The 24888-nt window shown below is 39.4% G+C and overlaps 1 protein-coding gene across 3 annotated transcripts; it reads right to left on the bottom strand.

Moving 5' to 3' along the window:
- Positions 1–571: 571 nt before the first annotated feature.
- On the bottom strand, positions 572–24862 carry DNAJB4 (DnaJ heat shock protein family (Hsp40) member B4). Of its 3 annotated transcripts, none has more exons than XM_066325108.1 (4): positions 24727–24862; positions 8929–9214; positions 5992–6566; positions 572–4452 (listed from the first exon to the last, which is right to left on the bottom strand). In XM_066325108.1, exons 2-4 carry the CDS (start codon positions 9137–9139, stop codon positions 4219–4221), a joined length of 1020 nt encoding a protein of 339 aa, XP_066181205.1. In that variant the 5' UTR covers positions 9140–9214; positions 24727–24862; the 3' UTR covers positions 572–4218. The 3 variants fall into 3 exon arrangements, with proteins under 3 accessions (XP_066181205.1, XP_066181207.1, XP_066181206.1); XM_066325110.1 differs by having other exon boundaries at positions 8929–9171; positions 24727–24837; XM_066325109.1 differs by lacking the exon at positions 24727–24862 and adding an exon at positions 10139–10160.
- Positions 24863–24888: the final 26 nt, after the last annotated feature.

Below are 24888 nucleotides of genomic sequence, written 5' to 3'. Positions count from 1 at the left end.
GGTAAGCCAGTAATTCCAGTACAGCAAGCACAGGGCACTTACACCTTCCACGCCCAAGGGGATCAACAATACATCTCTATTTTCACTGTTTAAATAATAGAGCAATTAATTGGAGAAGCCTGAAGGAAACAAATCATGCCATCCAACAGTCTACTGCTGAGCAATCTGACAAATGAACAATCTGACCAAAAAATGGAGTAGTAAGAAAACTGCCAGCTAATAGGTGCTGCACATGAGGTCTGTGAAAACTGTGTAAAATAAGTGATGTGAATGAAGATTTGGGTTTTCTCACATGAAGAAAATGGAGTCTCGGCTAACTTATTACAATAGCAGAAAGCTGTGGAGCAAGCAGAGTACCACTGTATGGCAGGAAAGAGAAAGGGTTGAAATGTACCTAGACCTACACTTCCAACAGCTCGAGGTTATTCGAAGGATTGATGGTGGTGAGATTACAAAAGGATCTTTTGAAGCAGATGTCTTCAGACTTGCTGGATGAATTCCAAAATAACTAAATGACTTTTACTTTCTATGGCACCTAAGCAACCTTTAAGAGATCAAAAACCCATCCCAATTCATGAATGACCATTTTATTTTCATGTATTTCAGTAGTTACAAATATAGTAGTTGACCGAGTATTTGCTTCCTTCTCCCAGGTAGCTTTATTAAATAATCAAGTGGGTTTTAAAACATAGCTTTTAAGCATATTTTTGATTAGAAAAATATTTTTTGTGAATCCTGGATTAGATAGATATTAATGCTTCCTTTCATATTTTGACGTAATTCTACACACCGGTTTCTGAAACATACTTTGTTACCTCTCCATAAGAAAAGAAATACCAGCATTTATTTCATACCAGTCTTATAAGTTTTATATTTTGAGCTTGAAAACAGTTGGAAAAGTTAAGTTTGCTATACACATATATATATATATACACTTCTAAATACACAAGATACTGCAATTCATCAATTTAACACTACTCCTCTTACCTGAAGATGGTTACAAAAAATAGTCCTAGTTGCTGTAACTTTTTTTTTACAAGTTGGATATGGTTACAAGATCCTGGATTACAAAATGCTTGATTCCATTAGCTTTTAAAATGACAAACAGGTATTTTAGGTTGATATGCTTTAAAGTCATGTAGCTTGTAGCATTTGCCATCATAACAAAATAATAACAGAAAGTTAAAAAACCAACTTTACACTTTTTACTTAAAAACCACGTAAGAAATGCAATACGGAACAAACTGAAATGGAAATTTTTTTCAACAAACAATATATAGTATTAACAATATGCAGAAGCACTAAGCAGCAATTTTTTTTCTTTGTGATACTGCTCCAGCAATTGTTTACTTCCTGCTGATGTAGGACTAAAACTAACTGATACTGCATGAAGAGATCTGCAGTTGAAAAATTGACTTGAACAATACCTCACAGAAATTCTATTCTTTTAAGTAAAAGAAACTGGATTTTTCTTACACTCATTAAAAAATTATTGTAAATTTAAGCCCAACTTCCGTACGATTTACTTTCCTGCAGAGTCACATTTATAACACTGCTATTTCTTAGGCTACCTAACAGAGCAGGTAACCTTTAAATTTCCACAGGCAAAAGGCTGACAGCAAATCTTGAAATATTTTATGAAAAACAACAAAAGAAATCCCAAACCCCAAACCCTTTGAAAGTGTTGTTAAAGCACTGTACTATGGTTTTAAACTCAAGTAATAAAGCATGCCCACAAGGCATTTCTTTCACCAATACCATGCTGCAACCAAGGGAACCAGCCCTATTACTGTATTACAAAACTAGACTATTACAGAGGGCTCTCCATCTCTATGCACCTTTTAACTCTAAAGACAACTAACTCATACTTGAATTTAAAAAAAGGTAATTCAATTCAAGCATATGAAAATTTCTGGGCAACCCCTATCCCACACTGACTCTAAGCATACTTTGCTTTAGATGGGACCTAGCTCTTCCTTCCTTCTCATGGGTGTAAAGTTTGGCCTTTGAAAAGAATGAATACTTGAGATCAGCACCTTTAAATACCTGCCCTAGCCAAAGGCTTTTACAGGGTTCTTTGTGCATCTTTCCAATCCAGCAAGAAACTTCTTGACATCATGTAGTCCAACACCCCTGCTCACACATGGTCAGCTGGAGCAGGTTGCCCTGCACAAAGTTCAGTCAGACTATGAATATCCAGGGATAGCAACTCCTCAAGCTCTCTAGGAAACCTCTTCCAGTGTCTGACCATCCTCTCAGTAAAAAGGTGTTTCCTTGTGTTCAGATGGAATCCCTAACTAACTTCTGTCCATTGAGTCCTGTCACTGAAAGCTACTGAGAAGAGTCTGCCTTCTCCACCTTCACTCCCTCCTGCCAGGCGCCAGATCTCCCCCAAGTCTTTTCTTCCCCGTGCCAACAAGTTCCAGCTCTCTCAGCCTCTCATACACAGTCCTGTGCTAGAGTTCCTCCACTAAGTTTATCTCCTTCAGATGGATCCCCATCAGTGCTGAGAGTAACGAGGAAGGATCATCTCCCCTCACCTGCTAGGATAGCTTTGGCCTCTGTTGCCACAAGGCTGCATTGCCAGCTCACAATCAGTTTACTGACAGCTTGCTCCTCAGTTACTCCATAAAGGAGCAAAACTTCACATTCCCCCTTACTGAACTTCATGAGAATCCTCTGTCCAGTTCTTCAGCTTGTTGAGGCCCCTTTGAAATGCAGTACATCAGCTGGTGGCACCAGCTACTCCTCCCAGTTTATGATTTGTAATCTTCATCCCATAATTCAGGTCACTGATGATCCTGACCAGCATTGGCCCTAGTACGGAGCCACAGGGGTATACCACTATTGACTTGCCTCCAACTGGACTTTGTGCCACTGACTAAACCCCCTGTGCCCCCTCATTCAGCCAGCTTTTAATCCATCTCACTTCCCTCTTAGCTAACCTGTACTTCATCAGTATGTCTACCGATGTAAAAAAATAAACAACACAGACTGTTCTCCCGACATCCTCACAACTCACTGTAGATGGCAGTAAGATTGGCCAACCAAGGTTTCCCTGCTGTACATCTGTGTTGACTATCCTGACCACCTTTTAGAAATGCCTTTCAGGAAGACTCTTTTCCATCATATTACCAAGGGCTTAGGTGAAGCTGATTAGCATGTAGATTCCCAAATGTTCTTGGTTTTCTTGAGGAGTGGTATTTCCTCTTTTCCAGTCTACCAGAACATCTCTCAATCTCTCTGGCCATTCAAAGATAAACAAGAGTGGCCCTGCAATGGCATTAGCCAGGTCCCTCAACACTTGGGGGTGTCAGGCAATCTATCAGGCTCACAGATTTACAGGTAAAATGCACCCTAACCCACTCCTCCACCATCAAGGTTCTGGATTTCCTCTCTAGCCTCAGAGGCCTGGAATTCCTGCATGCTTATTTTACTGGCAGTGACTGATGCAAAGGCAGCAAAGTATCTCAGCTTTCTCCATCTCCACTGGACAGCAGGCTCACCCTTTGCTGTTCATGTCCTTGAAGAATCCCTTCTTGCTGTTCTGCCTGAAGGCTGAGGAACTACCCCACAGCAAATGGCTACCCTGGCTCGGCTCCTTAGGCCATGTGCCCTTTGCCTTCAGTGCAGTCCTGAAACTTCCAGGGGCAATAAAGAGAAGGTTTTCATTACACAGAGGGGCTGCTCAAGAGTCCAAGCTGATTTTTCTGGCCTATGCTTTGTGCAGTGGAAGGCAACATACTGAAATGATCTCTCTCATGGTTTGCTCTTTAAAGTATTTATACCTTTGTGTATTTCTACTACGATCTCAAACTTCTGTATAAATGTGTAGTGTTATAGACATGGTGAAGGATATAAGAAATAATGTACTTGGAGGCTCAAGTACTTTATCAGAAATATGCATTGACTTTGTAAAAAAGTTACTGCAATTATACTAAGCAAAATAATGACTAAACTTTGCTGATTAGGAAGATGTAAAATAAAATGAGTGGTTTTCCCTGTAATTTTTACTGCAGAATTCACCTGTATGACTTCTACTCAAACCCTTTTCTTCTCATGCAGCATTACAGTATTTTCCCCCCACCCATCCCACAAAACAAAAAAAAACAAAGATTCCACTAGGTGTTACAGATTGCACTTTTAAAGCACAGACTCGCCAGTCCTCTGCATTTCCAGTGTCCTATTTTAATCTGTTGACATACACAGTCTTCTGTTTTATGAAACTGGAAGATTTCGCCTAAGTACTTCTTTTGATGCTGGAGAAATGTTATCTGGGAAAATTACTTCAAACTCTATAATTAAGTCTCCACGCTGGTCAGGATTTTTGGGAAATGGCAAACCATATCCTATAATTCTTCTTCTCATCCCAGGCTTTACCACTTCATTGACTGTCATGGGTATGGTTCTTCCTTCTATCGTTGGCACATTGAAAGAGCTGCCACACAAAGCCTAAAGAAAGATCGTAATATGAGAAAAAGAAATTGGTCAGAACTTTTTTATGCCCGGAAATGAATCTGGATTATTTAAAATCACTAGAATTCTAAATAGCATTTCTCCTGTGCATTTCTGAGGTGTCAAAATTTAAATACAGTGTTCCTCTCTTAAAAAGGGAAAATTTCAATTTGTCATTGAATTTATGAATGTTACACAATGGCTGCTGGAGGGTAATTAAGCTTGTATGGCCTTTAAAGGCTTTACTAAATAGTAGGAGCTGAGCAGAGTGAACTCTTCACTCATATCACTCTATAGACATCAGTCTTCTAAATTTCCATAAAAAAATTTAGAATCCTATTTCACTTTTTGTTTGTTTACATTGCACAGAACCTTTTTTCTAACATATTATCAACCTCTATTATATTGAATTTCAGAACAACATTTAAGTGTCTATAAGCAAAGGCATTTCAAATTTCACAGCTGTCTTATGTGAATATTTGTGGTGCCTCAAGAAATCTGAACAGTAATTTTGTTGCACCGAAATTAGAATGTTACAGACCTTCTGATTTAGCCAACAGTTTATTTTCATTACTAGGATCTCTGAGAATATGATTTTGATTCCTGCAACTTCACCTGATTCAGCACACTTAGTCTACCCTGATAATTTACATAACAATGCAATGTGTCTAATCAGGCTTTTAATAGTGAAGGAACTGTATTACCCACATTAACAATAAATATTGTCTTATCTCCCTCCCTCACTACTTTAGATGCTTCCTCTCACTACACACTTACTATAGAACCACTTAAGATAGCTTAATTTACACACAGCTTATAATGAGAGCAAGTCTATTTCTCCACCTGATACTAATTAAGAAGAAAAAATACATTACACACACTCAGCTATATCTTTCAAATGATGATTATGTTGAGGCTTCAGACTCTTCAGAACTCCAGAAAGTTGTCTTTCTGACTTTTCCTTCAGAAAGCCAATATGGATTGACTTGGAGTTGAATTTTAAAAAGCTATACCATTTTTGTTGTTATATTTAGCTCCTCTTACACCTGTTCACAATTATTTATCTTCATGAAATCAATCTCTATGTAGTTTGAAATCACACTGCAGTAACTTATGAGCTAAAAAGGGAGACTTTGTTGGCAATGAATATACTTAAGACATTTCTAGTTTGTCCTATAGAAGTAGCAATCGTATCACAGCAGCAAGGAGCATACTACACAGGATGTATTTCTTCGTTTGCATTTGTCACTTCAGCCAAACGCATCATTAGCTAGAAGGTTTACGTATGACTTAACCTTTATTCTTACCATTCCACCCTTATCTTCCTCTATAGTAAACAGCTTGAAATAATACTCCATTTTTATCAAAACAGCTATTGTTTCCACTATAAATAACTGTGCTCTTCAGCCACACATAAAAGTGAAACTATTTAAAAGAATCGCCCAACCTCCAAATCCTTAAATTTCACAGCTTTAACCATCATATCATATCGTAATAATGTCAAACATTTAGAGCTCTATCACAAGAGAAACTTACCTCCCTTAAGCTGATCTTAACAGGATAGACAATATTTGATCCATCTCTCTTGAAATGAGAGTGAGGTTTATCTTTAATGATAAAAACAATATCAGCTGGAATTGTGTTGGGTGTTTCATCGCCTTCTTTCGGAAAAGTGATCTTGGTGCCTTCTTTCCATCCTCTCTTAATCTCAATAGTAAGAATTTTGTCCTCTGTTCGGACACTTCTGCCATCTGGGTTCAGCCTTTTACGTGAAATCCTCATTCTTTTTGTGCAGCCATGGTAGATCTCTTCCAGTGACACTTTAAGTTCATGGATTACAGGGGGATCTTGTTTACGACGTAATTGGCTGCCAACTGTATTCCTTTCCCTTGGAAAACCATTCATACTGAAACTAGTGAAGGATCCAAAGGGATCACCATCCACCTCCATGTCTTCAGTGTCTCTGCCACCAGGCATCCTCCTCCCAAAGAAGATCTCAAAAGGATTTGTGCCACCAAAGAAAGCTGCAAATGTAGCATGTGGGTCGCCATGGAAGGAGTACCGGAAGGTACCACCCTGGCCATCGGATCCTCCAGCTCCTCCTTTTAGACCTGAAGAGGAAAAATTAACCAAGTTAAAAAACAAATTGGGTATTAGTACAAGTTCCTGCTGTACAGTTGTAATGATATCAGGACTGATGAGTCAGAAAGATATTTGCAGTAGAGTGAAAGGTCTGCTTTTCAAGGAGGATTCACCTTGAGAATATGAAGTGCTACCTAGCAATTAAATCGCCTGAACAGCAACAAAATTTCTGAAGTTATAGAAGGACTTACTTCAGAAGAACGGGTATTCTGACAGCACCAATTTTATTTCATGTGATTGAAACCAGTTATTTTAATGAATTAGCATTTTAAGAGCAGAAGACAGGTTTGCTTGAGTTGATCTCTTCTTGCTCTGCAAAGTGCTTTTGGAATTGCACCCTTCTACAGAGTCACTTCTGGGGAAAATTACTCACTATCATATCCAACATATTCTAGCCTCCATAGCTCAGCTGTAACTCTGTTAATTAGTTTTACCCATTTTCCTGCAATTTGTTTTGAGTAAAAGGTAACATGCCAACAGTCAAGCATATATATGCTTCGTTAATATTCAATTTAGATTCCCAAAATTATCACAGCTTGTGTTCCTGTGATATAAAACAGGTACAAATCCTGTACACTCTTCAGTGCAGCCACAAATAAATAAATAAATGCATCATGGAACTTGCTAAGATCCATTTGGGTAAAAAAACACTTGTGCACACTACCAATGTCTCTCTGCAAAAAATCAGAAGGCTCTCAATAGCTTTGTTCTATCTTTCACATAGAGAGATTTAAATCAAATTTGTTCCTGCCAAGAATTCTCACTGAAAATTCTCCTGTACTTCCTTTGCTCCCATTCCAAACCAAGCTAAAAATATTTTTTTCAATGCATCTTTCTCAATATGTGACCAAGTATTTCCTCACAACAGTGCTCTTCTGCACTAACCATTTCAAGGTACTTTCTCAAACCACTGAAGACTGAAATTCTTAAGCGACTTTTGTCCAAAGTTACAATGCTCGTTTTTTTAACTTGTTTTTTTTTCAGTCTTAGACCAACTCAAAACTACAGCTGCTATCATACTTTTATAACCATAGAAAAATGAAGACTTACATTATGAGGGAGGCATTTTTTTTTAATTTGAATTCAATCATATAAATTTGAAAGAGGGGTTTGTTGTGGTTTTATAGCTCAGTGCTCTCATAAATAACCTTGATGTTGGGTACCAACACTAAACAAATACGACATCAGAATGCTTTCCCCATTTCAGTATCAGACCAGAGCAAAAGTACTTAGCAAACTATAGTACATCTTTCTGTGACACTACTGTTAATGTCAAACATGCAGATCAGGGGATTCAATCTGTGACAGCAGGAGGACATCTCCTGGAATAGCTAGCCAGAAGTTACTGAAGGTATATCCAGCTCCTGGCTGTAAAAACACTCCAGGAAAAAAGAAGTTTCCTTCTTCCTACAAACCCCAACTGTCTTCATTTCCCTTACAACAACTAATTACACTCTTAGAAGAGCTTGCTTAGAAAGCAACTGGGGCATCAGGAGGTATTCCCACATACAATATTCTAAAATATCATACTTTATATCTTTGCCCAAAATACTACTACTTAAGTGTCCTGCTTTCTAATTGTAAAAAACACGGCCCCGAGCAAACAGCAGTGAGCAGGCCTACTTGTCACAACGGAAGTTATTTTAAATGGAATTCCTGATACCAAACACATTTATGGCAAGGGACCTTAATGACTTCCTCTGTTGCTCAATCATAAGACTGAAAATCATGTCGGTCAAAAATGAAGAAAAAAAAATAATCCTCTCCAGGTAACCATTTTAGGATAAATGTGACATTTCTGAGGGCTCATTTTCTTGGCATGTTATCACTGTTTACAATTAAAGCTAAAAAATTGTTCTGGTATTTCATGACATCAGCCAAATTCTTTCCTCTCCAGGCAGGAAGCCAAGGACAACTACAGGCTGGACACCTGGGCTTCTGCTCAGGGCTGCTTTGCCTAGACCAAGCAGATTGCCCTTAAGCAAAAATTAAAGAAAAGAATACATGCCTTTTGAACCACATCTCAAAAACTGCTCTAGCAAGGGAAGGGAGCAATAAGAGACCACAGAAAGCTATAAACGGGTGATAGAAACTTTTTCTGTTCAGTAACTTTTTGCCTGTCAGATATTTGGGTTTTTTTAAAAAACCCGTTAAATTAAGAAATTAAAACTACCAGTATTAAAGCCTAGCAATGCATTTTATGTTTAAAATCTCACGAGCTGAACAAACATATTGCCTAAAGATGAACGTATACCATGTCTTCATGTGTTTATTTTGCTTCATTCAATATAATGAAAGCAACCAATCAAAGTATAAAAGAGACATACATACCTTCCTCCCCAAACTGATCATAAATGTCTCTCTTTTTGGGATCACTCAGCACTTCGTAAGCTTCTGCAACCTCTTTGAATTTTTCTTCTGCATGAGGAGATTTGTTCTTATCTGGATGCCATTTCAGTGCTTGTTTTCTGTAAGCCTTTTTGATATCCTCATCAGAAGCCCCTTTTTCAATTCCCAGGATAGAATAGTAATCTTTCCCCATCCTGAGCGCTGGAGAAATTCAGATTTTCCTTGCTGTAAAGAAAGCAGCGTCCAGTGTCTTAGCAAGGTGGAGATGCTAGAGAAGGAAAAATAAAAATCAAACTCTGAGTTGAAACAAACAGAGCTGCTAGAAAACAACAAACTCTAGGCTACATTAAAGGCGGCGCAGCCGGCTGCTCCGTATTTCACCGCCTGCCCCGTAGGCGATTTATAAACGCTGACTGGCCGGCCCGGCGCGGCCCCGACACGGCCCCCCCGCAGCACGGCTCTGCGCTCTTTCTAGAACGCCGAGCCCGTGACGTCACTTCCCGGCCCGCGCGGCCCCGGCTGCCGCGCCTGCGCACGGCGCGCGCTCCGCTCCGGCGACACGAGTTAAAGGTTACAGCGGAGGCACCGGCGCCTCTACCGACAGCACAGCCCGGCCCCTCGGAACGCCCGGCCGCCCCAGGAGACGGTCATGCTGAAGCCCATCCGGAGTAATTATAGCATTTTACTTCACCGTTTCTATAGAGACAGCTGTACATAACTCTTTTCCAAATATATCAACACGGAGCCGTAACCCTTTCCAGCAAAGGCTACGAAGAAGTTTACAACCGAATCAACGAGAAAGCTTCAGAAAGCAAAATTTTCTTTAAAAATAAAATTAAGCCAGCCTCAACCACAGCTGACCATAGCCATGTACTATTAAGCAGTAAGAATGAATCTGAGCAAAAAAATACCACTTTGTTTACCACAACTCAAGCCACCAAATTAAAGCAGATCAAAATGTAAATCCTGTCTCGGCTGCCTTCTATGGAATAGGAAATACCAAGATTATTATACAAGTATGGCAATATACCAAACAAATAGCTTTCATCTGATGAGATGATAATAAAAGAAAAATATTTGGTTTTTACACATTTGTTTTAAAATACATAAAACAAGTTCTACTACTGAAGTATTTCTCATGCTCCATAGAGAAAATGCTATGAAGTTTTAGCCTTCAGGATTTCTTTCTTACCTCTGTGAAGAGCTATAGGTCAAGAAATCAGCTACATTTATCAGCAGGGCAATGAAATAGATTACAGATTAACACAACTGAAAAATTAACACTGCCTGGAACAAAGTGTTAAAATACAACACTTTTGGTCATATCTAGACATTGTCTGTATGAAGACATTTCTAGGCTGAATTATGAAGTTACTATTGTGGAGATAATTAAGCTCAGCTGCCTTCCTTCTAACAATAAAACCCACTAATCCTCTGACTCAGGGAGCATTATATTTGAAGCCGTTTTCTAGAACCTGCTCAAACTTGCAAGAGATTGATTAGAAGTGACAGAAAATGTTTTCTGAACCAGAAAGTACTAGAAAAAGATTTGGGATTTCACTTTCTTAACACTTGCGTCATCCTCCTAATCCTCACACCCTTATCTTTTCCCATGTCTGCAAAAGAACTTACTAGATTCCTTCCAGTGTACACACGATTTGTCTAATTATTTATCTGGGGTTCTTTAGATTTTCCTTAGAATACGTGTGAAAAGGTAAATAGAGAATCAAGTCAAAATTCCACCAGAGTATTTTAGAAAGCAAGAACTTTGAGCATATATGAAGTTATGATTTCAAATGTAAAAGAGGCCAAAGGGTATCGAAAGAAGGAACTGGCTCCCTTTGCCCACCAAATCTCTCAGGACTCACTTTCATTTTTGGCACAGTGGGAGTCACAGCGTTACAGAATCAATTACCTTTACAGCTGAAGGAAGAAGTTATTGCTGAGCTCCATCTGGAATAAAGCAACTCTCACTAAATCACTCTTTTCTTTTTACCTTTCTTTTAAAAGTGCTCTTTCAGTTAATTTAAAATTAGTACTTTAGATAAATTCTTTGAAACCCACATCCTAAATTCAACATTGTCTCCACTACAAATATTGTATTAAGCACTATGCCTCCTTTTTAAGTATCACAGAAATACTCAAGCAGTGCAATTAACAAGGCTTAGGAGATTCTAAGCACAAACATGCCCCCCATTTTGTAACAACATAATAATTAATTTCAATAGTTTCATTAACAGCCACAATAATCAGAATTTCTCCTTAAATAAAAAGTGTCTTCACCTTAATTTTAAAAACTTACAGAAGAAATTCTGGTAAAAAGGAAGTTACACTGTGACTTTTTACCCAATATCACAGTGACTAAGTCTTCAGGCATCCTTTCTCTCCCTACAGAGGCGGACATGCAATTCTGGCCTGAGTGCCAAGTTATACCATAATGATGTAAGTTATTCTCTAAAAATTAAACTGCTTAAGATTCCGAGTGGGATGTACAGCAATGACTACATTACTTCTACTTCCTGACCTATATGAAATCTTCATGTTAGAATGAATTTATACTCCAGAATCTTTTATTTCTTAACAGTCAATTCCAGAAAGCACATCCCTTCTTCTCCATGTTGAGACCTTCCTTTCATCATACAATCAGAGATCTTTAGAAAATACACACAGGCCACAGCTCCTCTCACATGCTTATTGAACTCTTTAAACAGTTTCTAATAGACAGACATACTCTCTTAAAAACAGTGAAAACTTTCAATATTATTATTAAAAGACTAGTGTGCATAAAATGAACATCTAATAATTATGCTAATAATGATCTAGGTACATCCAATCATACCAGCACTTTTTCAGACAGTGAAATCCATCTGATAAGTGTGGTAAGCTTTTACATCCTCCACTTTGTCGTATTAGAGCAGCTAGATTTTTAGAACTCCAAATATCTGATATTTGCAGTTCTTCGCTGTTTCTTTCTTTCTGTTATTTTATCCTATATTCATCTCCAAAATTATTATCTAAAGAAAAGAAAGGAAAATCCTTCATGTACTCTCTTCAAGGACTTCTGGCCCTGCAGTGCCTTCAAATAAGCATAAATCAACAGAAAACAAAACAACCTTAAAAAGCCACAAGTAAATATTTAATTATACTGCTATAGTCCTATCTTCCCTGTTACCATATACACTTAGAAAAACATTCTTCTAGACTATGGAAAGATTTCGCTTCCCATATGCTTGAGTATCTTTTGTTTAAATGCCTGAGTAATCATCCCCTAAGAAACCAGATAAGGTCATTTCCTACTGTGTAACGTATTAATTCCTTTATGGGATGATTTTGTTCTTCTGTGAGCACTCTTCTTGTTAAATAAACAATTTTGTTTTTCACCTTCTCCAAGGAAAATCCTTTCAAACCTGTGAAAGCCTGTGGGGGACAGGCAACTCTCCAGAAGATACACTCTTCTGAGATGTTTCCTCCTACATTTGCCTCAAACCGAGACAAGTTTCTGCATTTCTACCTCGACGACTTCCCCTTTATAGAACCTGGAAACATCACAGGGCCTTCTGTCAGTGTGCCCATTTCCCAGAATCCTTGCATTTTAGTCGCCTCCTATTTCAGAGACTGACACTGAGTCCAAGTCCCACAGGTACCTGCAGTGTTTGCACACCTGCTCAGGCCACACTGGGATGTGGGCTCACCTTCTACGCAGACTTTCACCTTCACTAAGAAAGAAGGGTGGTTCTGGGATGGGGCTTGCTCAGGCAGCACTAAGAGCACCCAGCCCCGGAGACACTACACAGCCACGGCTGTCCCCAGCTGTGACAAGCCAGCAGTGGTGAGTCCTGCAACTCACTCAAGCCTCCCAGAAACAAGTCACTAAACTGCAGAGCTACAAAATTGATACAGCCATGATCTAAGACTTGATTAAGCATGCTCCTGAAAGAAAGCCAAGGAACTTCTCAGACATAGGATTCCAGTAATATACTCAGCCAAGAAGCCACCTCAAAACCAGAACAGATAAAACCCCCTCCTCATCCCTGAACTTTCCTCACTCTACTACATTAATTCTCTGTTGTATCACATTATGACTCAACTAACCCTCTCCATCATCAGGTCTTTGTTTATACAGTCTTCAAATCCAACAGCTACATTCCATTTCAGGCATACCCAGAAGAAAGTTATCATCATTCCAGTACCAAGTGGTATCTATGAAGCTCTTGGTTATAGTCAACCCTATAAAACAACTTTCCACCAAACGAGGCAGTCTCAGACATGCCTTTCTGTTCTTATAAGCTACTCCAGGGTAATGTCATGGCACTCCTATTCTGCACTCAGAAAGTTAACAGCCTGTATTTGTCCAGGGCTTCTTTACATCACTGATTTTTGTTAGAGTATTAAATAAATAAATAAAAGAAACCCACAACAACCACCACCCCAAAAAAATTCAGTTCAAGATTTTCAGTGTTGATGGGGGGGGGGGGGGAAATAATACATCTACAAATGTACCAAATTACTAAAATGTCAAATAGACTACTAAATAATTTCGTTGTCAGGAAAACCGAATAAAATTTTGAAAACATACAAAACTTGCCTCATATAAGCAATCTCTTACCTAGAGGATTTTCTGTGTTCTTTGATCAAAACCTATGACGTTCACTTTTAACATTAGACTTACTTTTTTCATCTAAAAATGTGTCTGAAATACATACTAGGAAGCTGAAAACTGTTCCTTCAACAGTTCCACTTCAGAGACAATCTGACTACTGCATTGCACTCGAGCTAGTATTTCAGCAAAAGAACTGTTGCTTTAAAATGTCTTTTCCATTATCCTCTCAGAACAACCAGAGTTCCACTCCCATACATATGGCCAAGAGCTATCTATCCGTCTTGTTTGGCAGAAAGCGAGGGCAGGCTCACACCACTTCCAGCTCTTCCAACAGTTGCGCTGACAATGTCAGCTTTGAATCAGCTGCTTTCTTTAAAGAAACCTTCACAACAACAACGAAAATAAATTATGGAAATACTCATAATAATAACACACTGAACTCAAATTATAGATTAATCATGAATTAGCACCAGTATGTTATTTTAAGGAAAAGCTTCTAGGCAGAACAGTGTCAATATTCGCTGAAGTTGAATAAAAATGCTCATTATTTCCTTTAAATTAAGCCACACTTCTCACTTATTAAACCACAGAAACAAAACTGAGAAAGACAGGACTAGATCACAGAACAAATTAAAGAGCAAACAAAACCACAAAGGCAAATTGCAGACAGATCACAACTATAAATACACATGTGCACATAAATGTCAAGGCAGAGGAGCCAAATCCCTCCCCAGGAAAAGCTTTCACAATTAAGTATCATAATATTTGTAAACCCACATTAATGAATGGAATAAAATTATATTCATCTACAATGGTTTGAAAAAAACCCACACCCATATACAATAAAAAAATTTCCTGTAACATCATCCATTGTTTTGTCAGGGAAAAAAAAAAGACAACTCTTCTCCTCACCATCTTTAACTGGATGTAGCTGTTGCCTGAGCTATGTTTGTACTTTATATTCACTTTATACTGTGAATAAGACCTGGTACATGCCAGCCCCATTCATGAATTCTATTATTAAATAGAGTTTCACCACAGAACTATTCAGTAGCTGGTCTCATACATAGAAATAAATTTCGGAGTTAACAACAGAGGCAACAATTAGTCGATTTTTAAAAAATATATCTAATAGAAAATGCAAAGTGATACCTGCAGAGCATAACAGTTCTTTTTAACTGACAGTCTTAAAAGAAAAGCTTCATTTAGTCATGCACTTCATATCCCAGTATGCACCAAATTTATCCAATTTTTACTTCAGTTCTCTGTGGAAACTGCTATGGTGACAGAAGTAAAAAGTTAATGGTACATAAGGATTCTGGGGCTGATTTTACATCTAAATGAATAATCATAAAAGCAAAGCAAAATGCCACATAACTAACAATTAAGTTTACTATACAGAAGTTATACCAGTCCTAGCATCAACAAAAATATTTACTGGAAATATGTCTTTTAAACCAGTGTCTACACTACTGGAACATACATGAAATTCCATCAATAGGCCAAAGGACATATTTTTAAGGTCTTTTGTGGAAAAGCTTACTTTAAATATACATTCCACAATTTACATCTCTAGTGCAAAATCTCAAAGCAGAGATATGCTGTTACCACTTTTGAATCTCAAAAATGAATTTTTATGCATATGATTCACATAGTCTTTAATTTTATTTGGAAAAGACTACATGACAAGATGGCTGTTAGCAATTTTTTAATTACTTTTAAATTTTTAATTAGTTTTCTTCAGGAAATTATTATTTACATTACACACTGATCAGAACATAGCAAACTTACATCTCATACCTGATTCCTGTCTACTAAGTCACAATCTCTACTACATCTAGTAAACAAAAATATTATTGGAATAATCCTCCACATTTCAACTGTTCACAGCTCAGAACGAATGAACAACTATTCGAAAGTAGGCAGAGTTCTTGGGACTCAGTGATAATGCACTGATTGATGAAAACACAGCTAACTCCCTCTCCGGAGTGCAATTTACCACTTTAGCAAGTACCAGACTTAGAAACAAAAAGGAAACATCCAAAGTAAGGCCACACAAAGCAACACGATGTATTTCCATCTACAGGTTAACACTTCCCTCTTCTGAAAGAATACACATTCCACAGGTGCTTTTCAATTCCTTACTTAGATTCTGCGTCCTTTTCAATTCCTACCCATGTACTTCTTTAAAGGGATTCTTAAATCAATTTGAGTGTTCAGAAAAATGCCAATCATGCAAAACATTTAACTGGTTCTCTCACATTACTGATTATGCCTGTTTAACACACTAATAAGAACTTCAAGTGGTTAAGAATGCTGTCACACATATTTTTGTAAATATCAGTATGGAAAAGTGCAGTGTCTATGTAAAGAAAAATATCTCCTGTTATTACCAAAATGTGCCCTCACATTCATAGCAAAGCCTAAGTTCTATTTCCTCCAAGAAAATATTTGATTTTAACCAGTTCTGCACAATTCCCTACTTAGGTTATCAGTCCGGGGCAAAGAAAGCAGAAAAATGGCCACCAAACTTTTCTTTCAGTTTTACATATAAAAAGCCCGGATTTTTGTCCTAATTACCTGCTGCTCTGATGGTTATCATTCAGGAATTTATCCAAGCCTCAAGGAATTCTCTCCTGAAATAGCCCATATGCAAATGAAGAGTTAGACTTAATCACATATTTATCACACTGTACTACTCAGGCTTCTGACTCACGTCACCAACCTTCTCTGTCAGTTATATAACAATTAAAGATATTTAAAATTATAAACAGCTTAATGCTTTGTGTACATTCTGTTTCCCTCCAAGACTCCAGCTGCTCCTAATTTGATTGTAAAAAGTCTTCCAGCCCTTCTGTTAACTGTTTTAAGCAAACATACTGCTACAATCTAAGTCTTTCAGATTCTCAAGTGCCAACACACTGAATGTTATCAAAACCATCACAAAGGACTAATTTACTGGATCTACATATACTCTATACATAGCTACGGGCTCCCATGTTACACTGTTTTCTCAGCATGAAGACTGAACCATATATTAATAAAATACATGTTGTTTATAAAAGGTCAAAAAAGTACTGGTTAATTCTGATCAGTGTCAAAAAGAATACGAGACTGCTTGGTAGCCAGACAAAAAACAAAAAAAGGCAAATTAAGTATTAGGAGACACTAGGACACAAAACCTCCAGAAAACATTACTCTAGTATCATGTGAACACCACAGTACCAGCAGTACATCCACACTCAGCTATTCTGCCTGATTCACCTCCCCCAAACTATGTGTATTATTTAAAATAATAAATGTTCAGAGAACCATAACAATAATAAAAAAATGCAAATATTTCCACAGGAGAAACAAATGAGAAAGATTGAATTCTTCAGCTTTCAAAAAACACTGTAGTCACAAAGGTGTGCAAGGTCAAAAAATGATGGAGAAAGCAGGAAGTGAAACGTTTATGGTCTATGTCCATTGCCAGAGCCAAAGTGTAATCAGAAAAAGCCAGCTTAAACAATAAAATGAAGAAGTTCTATAAGTGATAGAATTCCCTGCCAAAGGACACGGAAACTTAATAACGGTGTCAGTGGGGCACTGAAAAAATTCTATGTAAGAGATGCACTGCAAATTTCTTAACAAAGAAACCAGAGCAGGAATGTTGGACAATTAAAAAAACACCGAAAAAAATGAGTAGACCTCTACTTGTTTGTCCTGCAGATGTGTTTATCAAACAAATCTTAGAAAATAAACTGTGAATATTAAGTATATCTGAGTGAAATAGAGAGGTGGTGTTTACAATAAATACACTTTTTTAAAACAGGCATTTAGTTACACTTGTGAAGATGTTTCAAGGATTCCTGTTTTCAGTAAAAGTGAGGCTTAATTTGACATTCACAGTCAATGGATGCAGCCCCACTCCTGCAGCACGTAAGGGCAGAAATACCTCTAAAAATGTAAGGCTAGAACGGGCAGCTCACTCTGCAGTCCAGCATTCCCCAGCCCACAGCCAGCTGGCACAAACCACAGTAACATTTGCTCTGGGCTGGCTGAGACTGGACACAAGGCCCAGCTCTCTCACAGTCCAAGAGCTGGGACTGGCTCCCTCCCAGCTCTTCCACCAATGACCCTGGGGCAGGAGCACTGCTGTGATCTAACACTACTGCTATGTACTGATTAACAGGAAAGGGACAATGGAAAACTCAGCACAAGTTTCCACAATAAGCCTTGCTGACTTTCTTTCAAGAAACTGGAATTGAAGGTGTTTCAAAGGCATTAATTTCAATACCCTACATAAAGGCAGTTATCACAATTCTGCCCCCCCCCCCCCGGTAAACATTAGGAGAAGCAGTATGTTTTATTTAGTATCTACTTCTATGGCTGTAGTACAGTACAGCTTCTCCTTTAGCCTTTCATCTGTAGAAAAAGGAGAGTATCTACCACCTGTAACAATTTATTGCTGTTTACTTTAACCACAGTAGCAATTCCTTCATTCATAAGGAAGTAACCCAATGGGGTTTCTTCCACCAAGCAATAGGATCAATAAGCTGCTGTCTTAGCAAAGATACAGCAATACAGAATCAGGATCAGAATACAGTATCTTTGTTCTGTAGAATAAAGATACTCCTCACAGATTAGCTCTTGCAAAAAGTCTCTGGGATGCTGGCACAGACACAACTCATATGTGACCTAATGTGAACCAGAAGTCTGTCTTCCCAATGGTTCTCAGCCTACCATCAGGTATTTAGATATGTTCTATAAAAAAAAAAAAAACAAAAAAAAAACCAAAAAAACACCAACCAACCAAACACTGCCCCAACGTACTGCCAGTTTGGAACATTAATTAGTGGAACATAACACATTATAGAAATATTTTCCTAACAGTGAGTATACAGGTTTAGACAGAAGGCTGACAGACTCATCTGGAATTTTAGCACCACTTCAGTCATGTTCCATAAGTATGAAACAGACAGAAGTCATGTCTGCAAGTTATTTTTCCTTCTTCCAAAACCATTAGATTTTTCCAACCTAATTAAAAAGCTATCAATGAGATGTAACTGAACAAACATGACAGCAATCATCATTACAGGTCAGACACAAGAGGAGGAGGGTGAAGGATAGCTGGAAGAAGCTTGCACAATCCCTGGGCAAACTCCGCTTGTGTTTCCTTGGGGTTTTTCCCCCCTTTTACAACGATCCAAGTTACCAGTTTCCAGTAGAAAATGAACTATTTTTTCAGCCTCGATGAAGAGATGTACTGCAAACACAATAAATCCAGAAAAGCGACTTAGCTACACTAAGTATTGTTTTAATTGCTGTTACACTCATGCAAGATCAAGGTTATTAATGCACTACCAAATAAGGAGCTGCCCACATTTTTGCTGTGGACATGTGATCCCACTGTTCTTACATAAGCAAAAGGAGGTGGTCACACGAGATGCTTTTTCCAGAGTGTGCTCGTCAAAATCCCACCCAGCTGCTCTGATTCATGCAGCCAGTTTTACATGCAAGGCTGAAAACACACACAGTGAACTGTGGTACAAAGACGGGAATTTAAAAAGGAGATGTCAGCACAATGCTGTTTAACGTGAAAGAACAGATGTCAGTAAGAAAATACTTCACCTACAGGAGACAAACAGCCCTAGTTACACTTACTACGATCAGCTGGAACAGAAGTCAAAATAGTTGCTCACTAGTCTCTGCAATGTTTCAATTACATCCCATACCTAAGTTATGTTTCATTGTAGGTTTCTCCCTTCTTCATCAGCCTGGAAATTTTTTTGAAGATAAAAGCAGGAGTTTTAAAGATCTACTGTACCCTTAGTATCTTAAATTACTTTATTCCTCTAGATTAAATAGTGCACAGCTGGCTAAGAGGTAAGGAAAGTACAACATGGCAAGATAAACAACTCAGCAGAAAAATATCTATTCTATGTGTTCTGAAGTGAGAGCAAATTTCAGTACCTATTTAACTAAGAAACTATCAGAATTCTACAGGTCCATGAAAATTTTCCCTCACCCATAACACAAGTTCAAACTTTGCATGGGAGGAAGACCTACAGAGACACATCACTGTAAAAAAAGTCGCATGTTTTCTTCTTACCTTTTCCCCACTCTTCTAAAAAACTTCAATACAAAAACCAGAGATCAATCAGAGTACAGCTGCACGTAAATACTCATGGAAATGATAAAGTTTTATGAAAATATTACACAGAACCAGTTCACTCACAAGGCATAATCCTAACATGACAACCTGAAAGAAGGAAGTAAATGATCTCCTTTCTATATTTTCTACAGAAAATACCAATCCATACTGAATACATTTACAGGTGTGGGGTTTTTTGTTTGTTTCTTTGAGCTAAACTTAAAAAATCTCCTGTTCTTTTGCACTTTCCATCAAGTCAAATGACGACATCTGCTGATCTTTTGAGTGGTATTTGAAATTAAGCCCAGAACATTCATACTTTCTAAGCCTACGTCGCATGGCTATTCATTTGTTAAAAGAAAAATATCCTCATACATTCACAAACTTCACTGCAAACATTTATTTTTCACAAAATATGCATGTGTGGCTTACAACAAAGTTCAAGAGGATTTTTATGTTAGATAAGCTTGTTACAATCAAGGGTTTACAGACTGAAGGAATTAGGCATTTAAAGCCTCTAACCCATCTCTTCCATTTTTCTTTACTCAGACTCAGAAAAGATTTACCTTGCTATGTTTGGGATATTTTTCTGAATTTACACTAAGATACATGCACGATTTGTTGAAAAATACCATGCTCTGAACCACAAATTAAGAAATACAACTGTTAGCTCAATAAGCAGTATCAGAAAAAATACTGCTAGAGATCAGGCCTGGGTAATAGGGAAGTACACCAATTCCATGACAGCAAGCAAACTTTTCCCACTTCAAGACAGGAATTCTGAATATTAATTATGCCTTAAAAAAAGTATTTACTCACTAATTAACAGGACTTGAATGCACATTTTTCAGTGCATTACTGGCAGAGGGATATATTAGAACACTTCCATCCTCTACAGCTACTACTGCATCAATCATTTGTTCCCTTTTCACAGTCTCCCAGTTCCCATCTCCGCCTTTCTTAATCCCCATTCATACGCAACCTCCACTCCCAGCTCCACTGCCCAACTTATTTCAAGCACTTCACTCTTCTCCCCCATAAGGGAAGAATTTTGCTGATGCTCACAGCGAATTCTCTGTGCTCTCAACGCTTTTCCTCCCATGACATGGCCACAAAACCACTCAACCCCCTGGAACAAGTCAGTGCCTGAGCGCTGATGACATGACCACGCTGACTAATCTTATCCAGCTGCCTTTGGCACCACATTCCTTCAGCAGTGATCCACAGTCTCTCTGCACACTGCAGCTGTATCTAGGGAAGAATTGAGTGTTCTCTGACTTATCCGCCTATATCTGACACACCCAGTGCAACGGTGGCTTAATGCAATTTGATAGCCTCCTGTAAGGTAGTCAGAATTTTAAATCAAACGAGATTCATAAGAGTAAAACATGCAATGAAGACCTCTAAAGGTTCTACATTTATACAGCCTCTCTATAAGGTTTTAATACACTAAAACTTTTCTAAGAAAGGCAGCATGACTAAACGTAAGCCAAAACCACCAGATATGGCTTATTTTTTTCAAACTCGCTATGTAAAAGCTATCCAAATACTATCCAAATTGTGGATCTGAAAACTGTAATCACTACTTCACTGCACATGTAGTAAATACGAAAACTAATGACAGATAAACAGTTGTTTGGCTAGAGCACATGCTCAATCTTCTCTCAGCAGTAATTTAAGGGAGTTTTCTGCTGATAATGTTGCAGATCCTGGACACACTTTCCCAGTGCAGAAGTAGCAGCTGACAGGATCAATTGATCTACATCTCTTAAAGTGCTGAAATCATCAGACACCAACTGCAGCAATGACTTGCAGAAAGCATGGCAAGCACATGTGGAGCATCGCAGTGGTTATCCTCCTCTCACTGAGAACATAAGCACTTCTCCTATGCAGGTGTTCAGCGTACTGAAGGCAGAGCTAAACAAAACGTGCTACCCAGAGGGATGCAGAGGCAACTCGATAGGAAATATAATTCTTTACTTATTGATCTGTAAGTGAGTGGTCTCCTTACTCCTAGCAGAGAACCAATTCTTTCAGGACTGCCTTACCATTTGGTCTGGTCACTACAGAGCAAAGCTTCAGCAAATTGTAAAAGCGAAAAAAACCCCTGATCAACCCAGCAGAACTCAATGCCTTTGGTTATGCAGAGGACTTGTGTCAGTTCCACACTTCTACAGTACCTGAACTAATATAGAAATACCCTGAGGACCTTTTGATGAAAATAAGGATTCTTTCACACACAGAATTTGATTACTTTTTTCTTCAGAACCATCCGTTACTTATATCTGTGACATCCTACACAAATAAAAGGTTTTCTGACTTGTCAAATATTTACACTAGCTGTTTCTCAGTAAATACATCTAATAGAATTTTAGCCTGATGATTACTGCAAACAACAACCATTATGGCCTGAGAACCATGGGAGATGTCATAATCTAGTAAATTCAGTTAAGGGAGACGTCTTCCTCTAATCTCTGAAAGAAACAGTGAAGAGACCTTTTGAAAATCCATGTTCTTGTATTTCTTGTATTGCCAAATATCTGTTTATTGTGCGAGGTAAGAGGTTTATTTCCCTACTGTCCATCCTTCTTTAGTAAGACTAAGTTACAGTACTAAGTGAACCTTATTTTACACAAGATCAAAGCTCTCCTGGCCTGGCAGCCCAGCATAAACAACTACTTACATCAAGCACATTTCATTTCCTAGAAGGCAGACTTGATTGAGAAAACAGGCAGCACAGGTCACTGTGCAGGTGAGAAAGCAGGACACCCTGGTGAACACTGACTGCTGTGACATGCCAGCAACAGACCTGAACGAATACTGCAGTTACCACTGTAAGGGGTTAGAACCTCACCCCCCCCCTCCATTAACAGATTAAACAGAATGAATTAATCTAAGAGGGACCATTTTCTTAACAGAAATATCACTTAATAAAGGGAAATGAAGATAGAGTGTGTAAGAGCTGTGGTTTTCTAGCAGATAGGTTTTCTCCTCTTTGGTTTGCTAAATCTCATGTTCTGACTGTAAAGCCTACAGTGACTTCAAGAACTGTGAGGATTGAGGAATAATAGATATACTAAATATCACCCTCAGCTTTCAAATAAAGCATCAGCTCAAAGAGTAGCAAAAAGCTGATAAAAAGCTCTGAAAATTAACAATTACCTATCATCAGTTATTTATGAATTCAACTAGAACACTTAGACCATACCAGACGAGTGTTTTTACTAGCCCGAGGCATTATGACTGCTTAAAAAATCATCAGCATTACACGGCTACTGGCTACTCTCACTTAGCAAAGAAACACCAGCACATTTTGTAACTGTAGAACGCAAAGCACACCGATGCTCCCCTTTATCCAGTGAGGGGAGAGCTGTAAAACACATAGCCAGTGGCCAGGAGTGGTTTCGAAGTGTCACACTCAACTACTATTGCTCAACTGAAATTATACAAGTAAGTACCTGCTACAGTCAAACTATTAGTAGCTAAGAGAATGAAAAAATATTGTTTAGCAATAGCAGCAAAGAGACAAGCATAATAAGAATTCCCACTCTCTAAGTGTAATTTTACTTCTTTCCCCATCTCCTCCAGACAACAGAGCTACATAAGCTAATTCTTATGTACAGGCTTTTTCACCAAAAGCAACACAGCGGCAAGTTTCACCTGGCTGTAAATAGACTGTCATCTGCCTAGAAGCACATAGGTATTTTTAACTTTGTGGAATATATATATGCACTTATAACCCTTGTTAACTACACTACCTCAAGAGCGTTAAGGGAGCTAAAAATCTAGCACTTTTTAGCTTCATTTCATGAAGTTACCTGCACTGGAGAATGAAGGATAATCTGAGCTCAGCAACACGGTGACTTAGTCTATTAAAATTATCCCACTTAAAATCGCCTTAAGGCAGCACAGAACTACATGGCAGCACTGAAGGACAGGGAAGGGAAACCAGAGGTATTTTCTTATGCGAATCCAAGAGTCCCTCTACACAGCCCCAAACCACACCAAGGCCAAACCAACAGTTTGTCACGTAAAAGCTCTGACAACAAAGAAACACACTCACTTAAGCCTGGAAGAGACTCCCCACGCTTCAGTTTAAAAGCACATGCGTTTAAAAAAAAAGGTACCACATTTATGTAAACCAGGAGCCCATGAAGAATTCAATGCATATAAATACCCTTTAAAAATTGTGAAGCATCTCCTCAGAACGGTACAGAACACCCTCGTACAGCAATTCCCCTCCAGCCTTACCCAAACTCTACCGCTACGATTCCTAAGTAAATATTCTACGACCTTATCCTGACGTGAAGCCTTCACAACACCGTCATCCACATTCAGCATGACAGTTCATCCCCACCAGGTTATAGGACCTTAAAAGGGCCCAGATTAAAGCATTACACACTCCAGTTTTTCACTAAAGCTTGTGCTTGCGCAGCCAAGAAAAAAAAACCCTAGCTGTAAAAATCGTACATTAGCAACGAACATTTTCAGCTAACAAATGAACAACCATGGACACCGCAGGATAAATCAAGCGAAGCTCCGTAAAAGGAGAGAGGCGATCCCGTTTCGCGGGGTGTGGAACCCAAAAATCCGTTCGAAACGAGCGGCCGCGCCCGCAGGATCGCAGCGGGCCGCGAGCAGCGGCGGGACGGGCCGGCCCTGCGCCTCGGCCCAACGGCTCCGCCGCTCCGCCGGCTCGGCACCGGCCGGCGAGCCGCCCCTCGCCGCTCCCGCTGCCGGCCGGGCCGCCCCGCCGGGCGCCAAGGCGGCTCCCGCAGGAACGGCGCTCGCATTTTTGTCTGTGACAGCGCCCGGCGGCAGCGCACCGCGAGAGCCTCTCCCCAGGGCACTGTCGCGCTCAGGCGGAAAGAAAGCCCGGCCCGCCCCGCCTTAGCTCAGGGCAGCTGCGCTGCCACCGCCACCGCCCGCTCCTTAGCCCGCCCGAGCGCCAGCCGGGAAGGCAGAGCACCCCCAAAGCGCAGTCTAGCGCGCGGAGACAGCGCTGCCGCAGCCCCGGGCCCGTCCCCGCGCCTCCCACACTCACCGAGCGACGCTGCCGCCTCAGTCCCGGCACGACCGCGCTCCCGGCAGCCCCCGCAGCGCACCCACCGCTCCCACGCGCGCACCCGCGACACCAAACCAAATGACGCGAGAAGTGCGCGCTACCTCCCCCCGCGCGCTGGCCCCCCCCTTCAATCCACGTGAC

This window comes from Sylvia atricapilla, chromosome 9 (genome assembly GCF_009819655.1).
Source record: "Sylvia atricapilla isolate bSylAtr1 chromosome 9, bSylAtr1.pri, whole genome shotgun sequence".
Classification (NCBI taxonomy): Eukaryota; Metazoa; Chordata; class Aves; order Passeriformes; family Sylviidae; genus Sylvia; species Sylvia atricapilla.
This window is presented reverse-complemented; position numbering and strand designations above follow the sequence as displayed.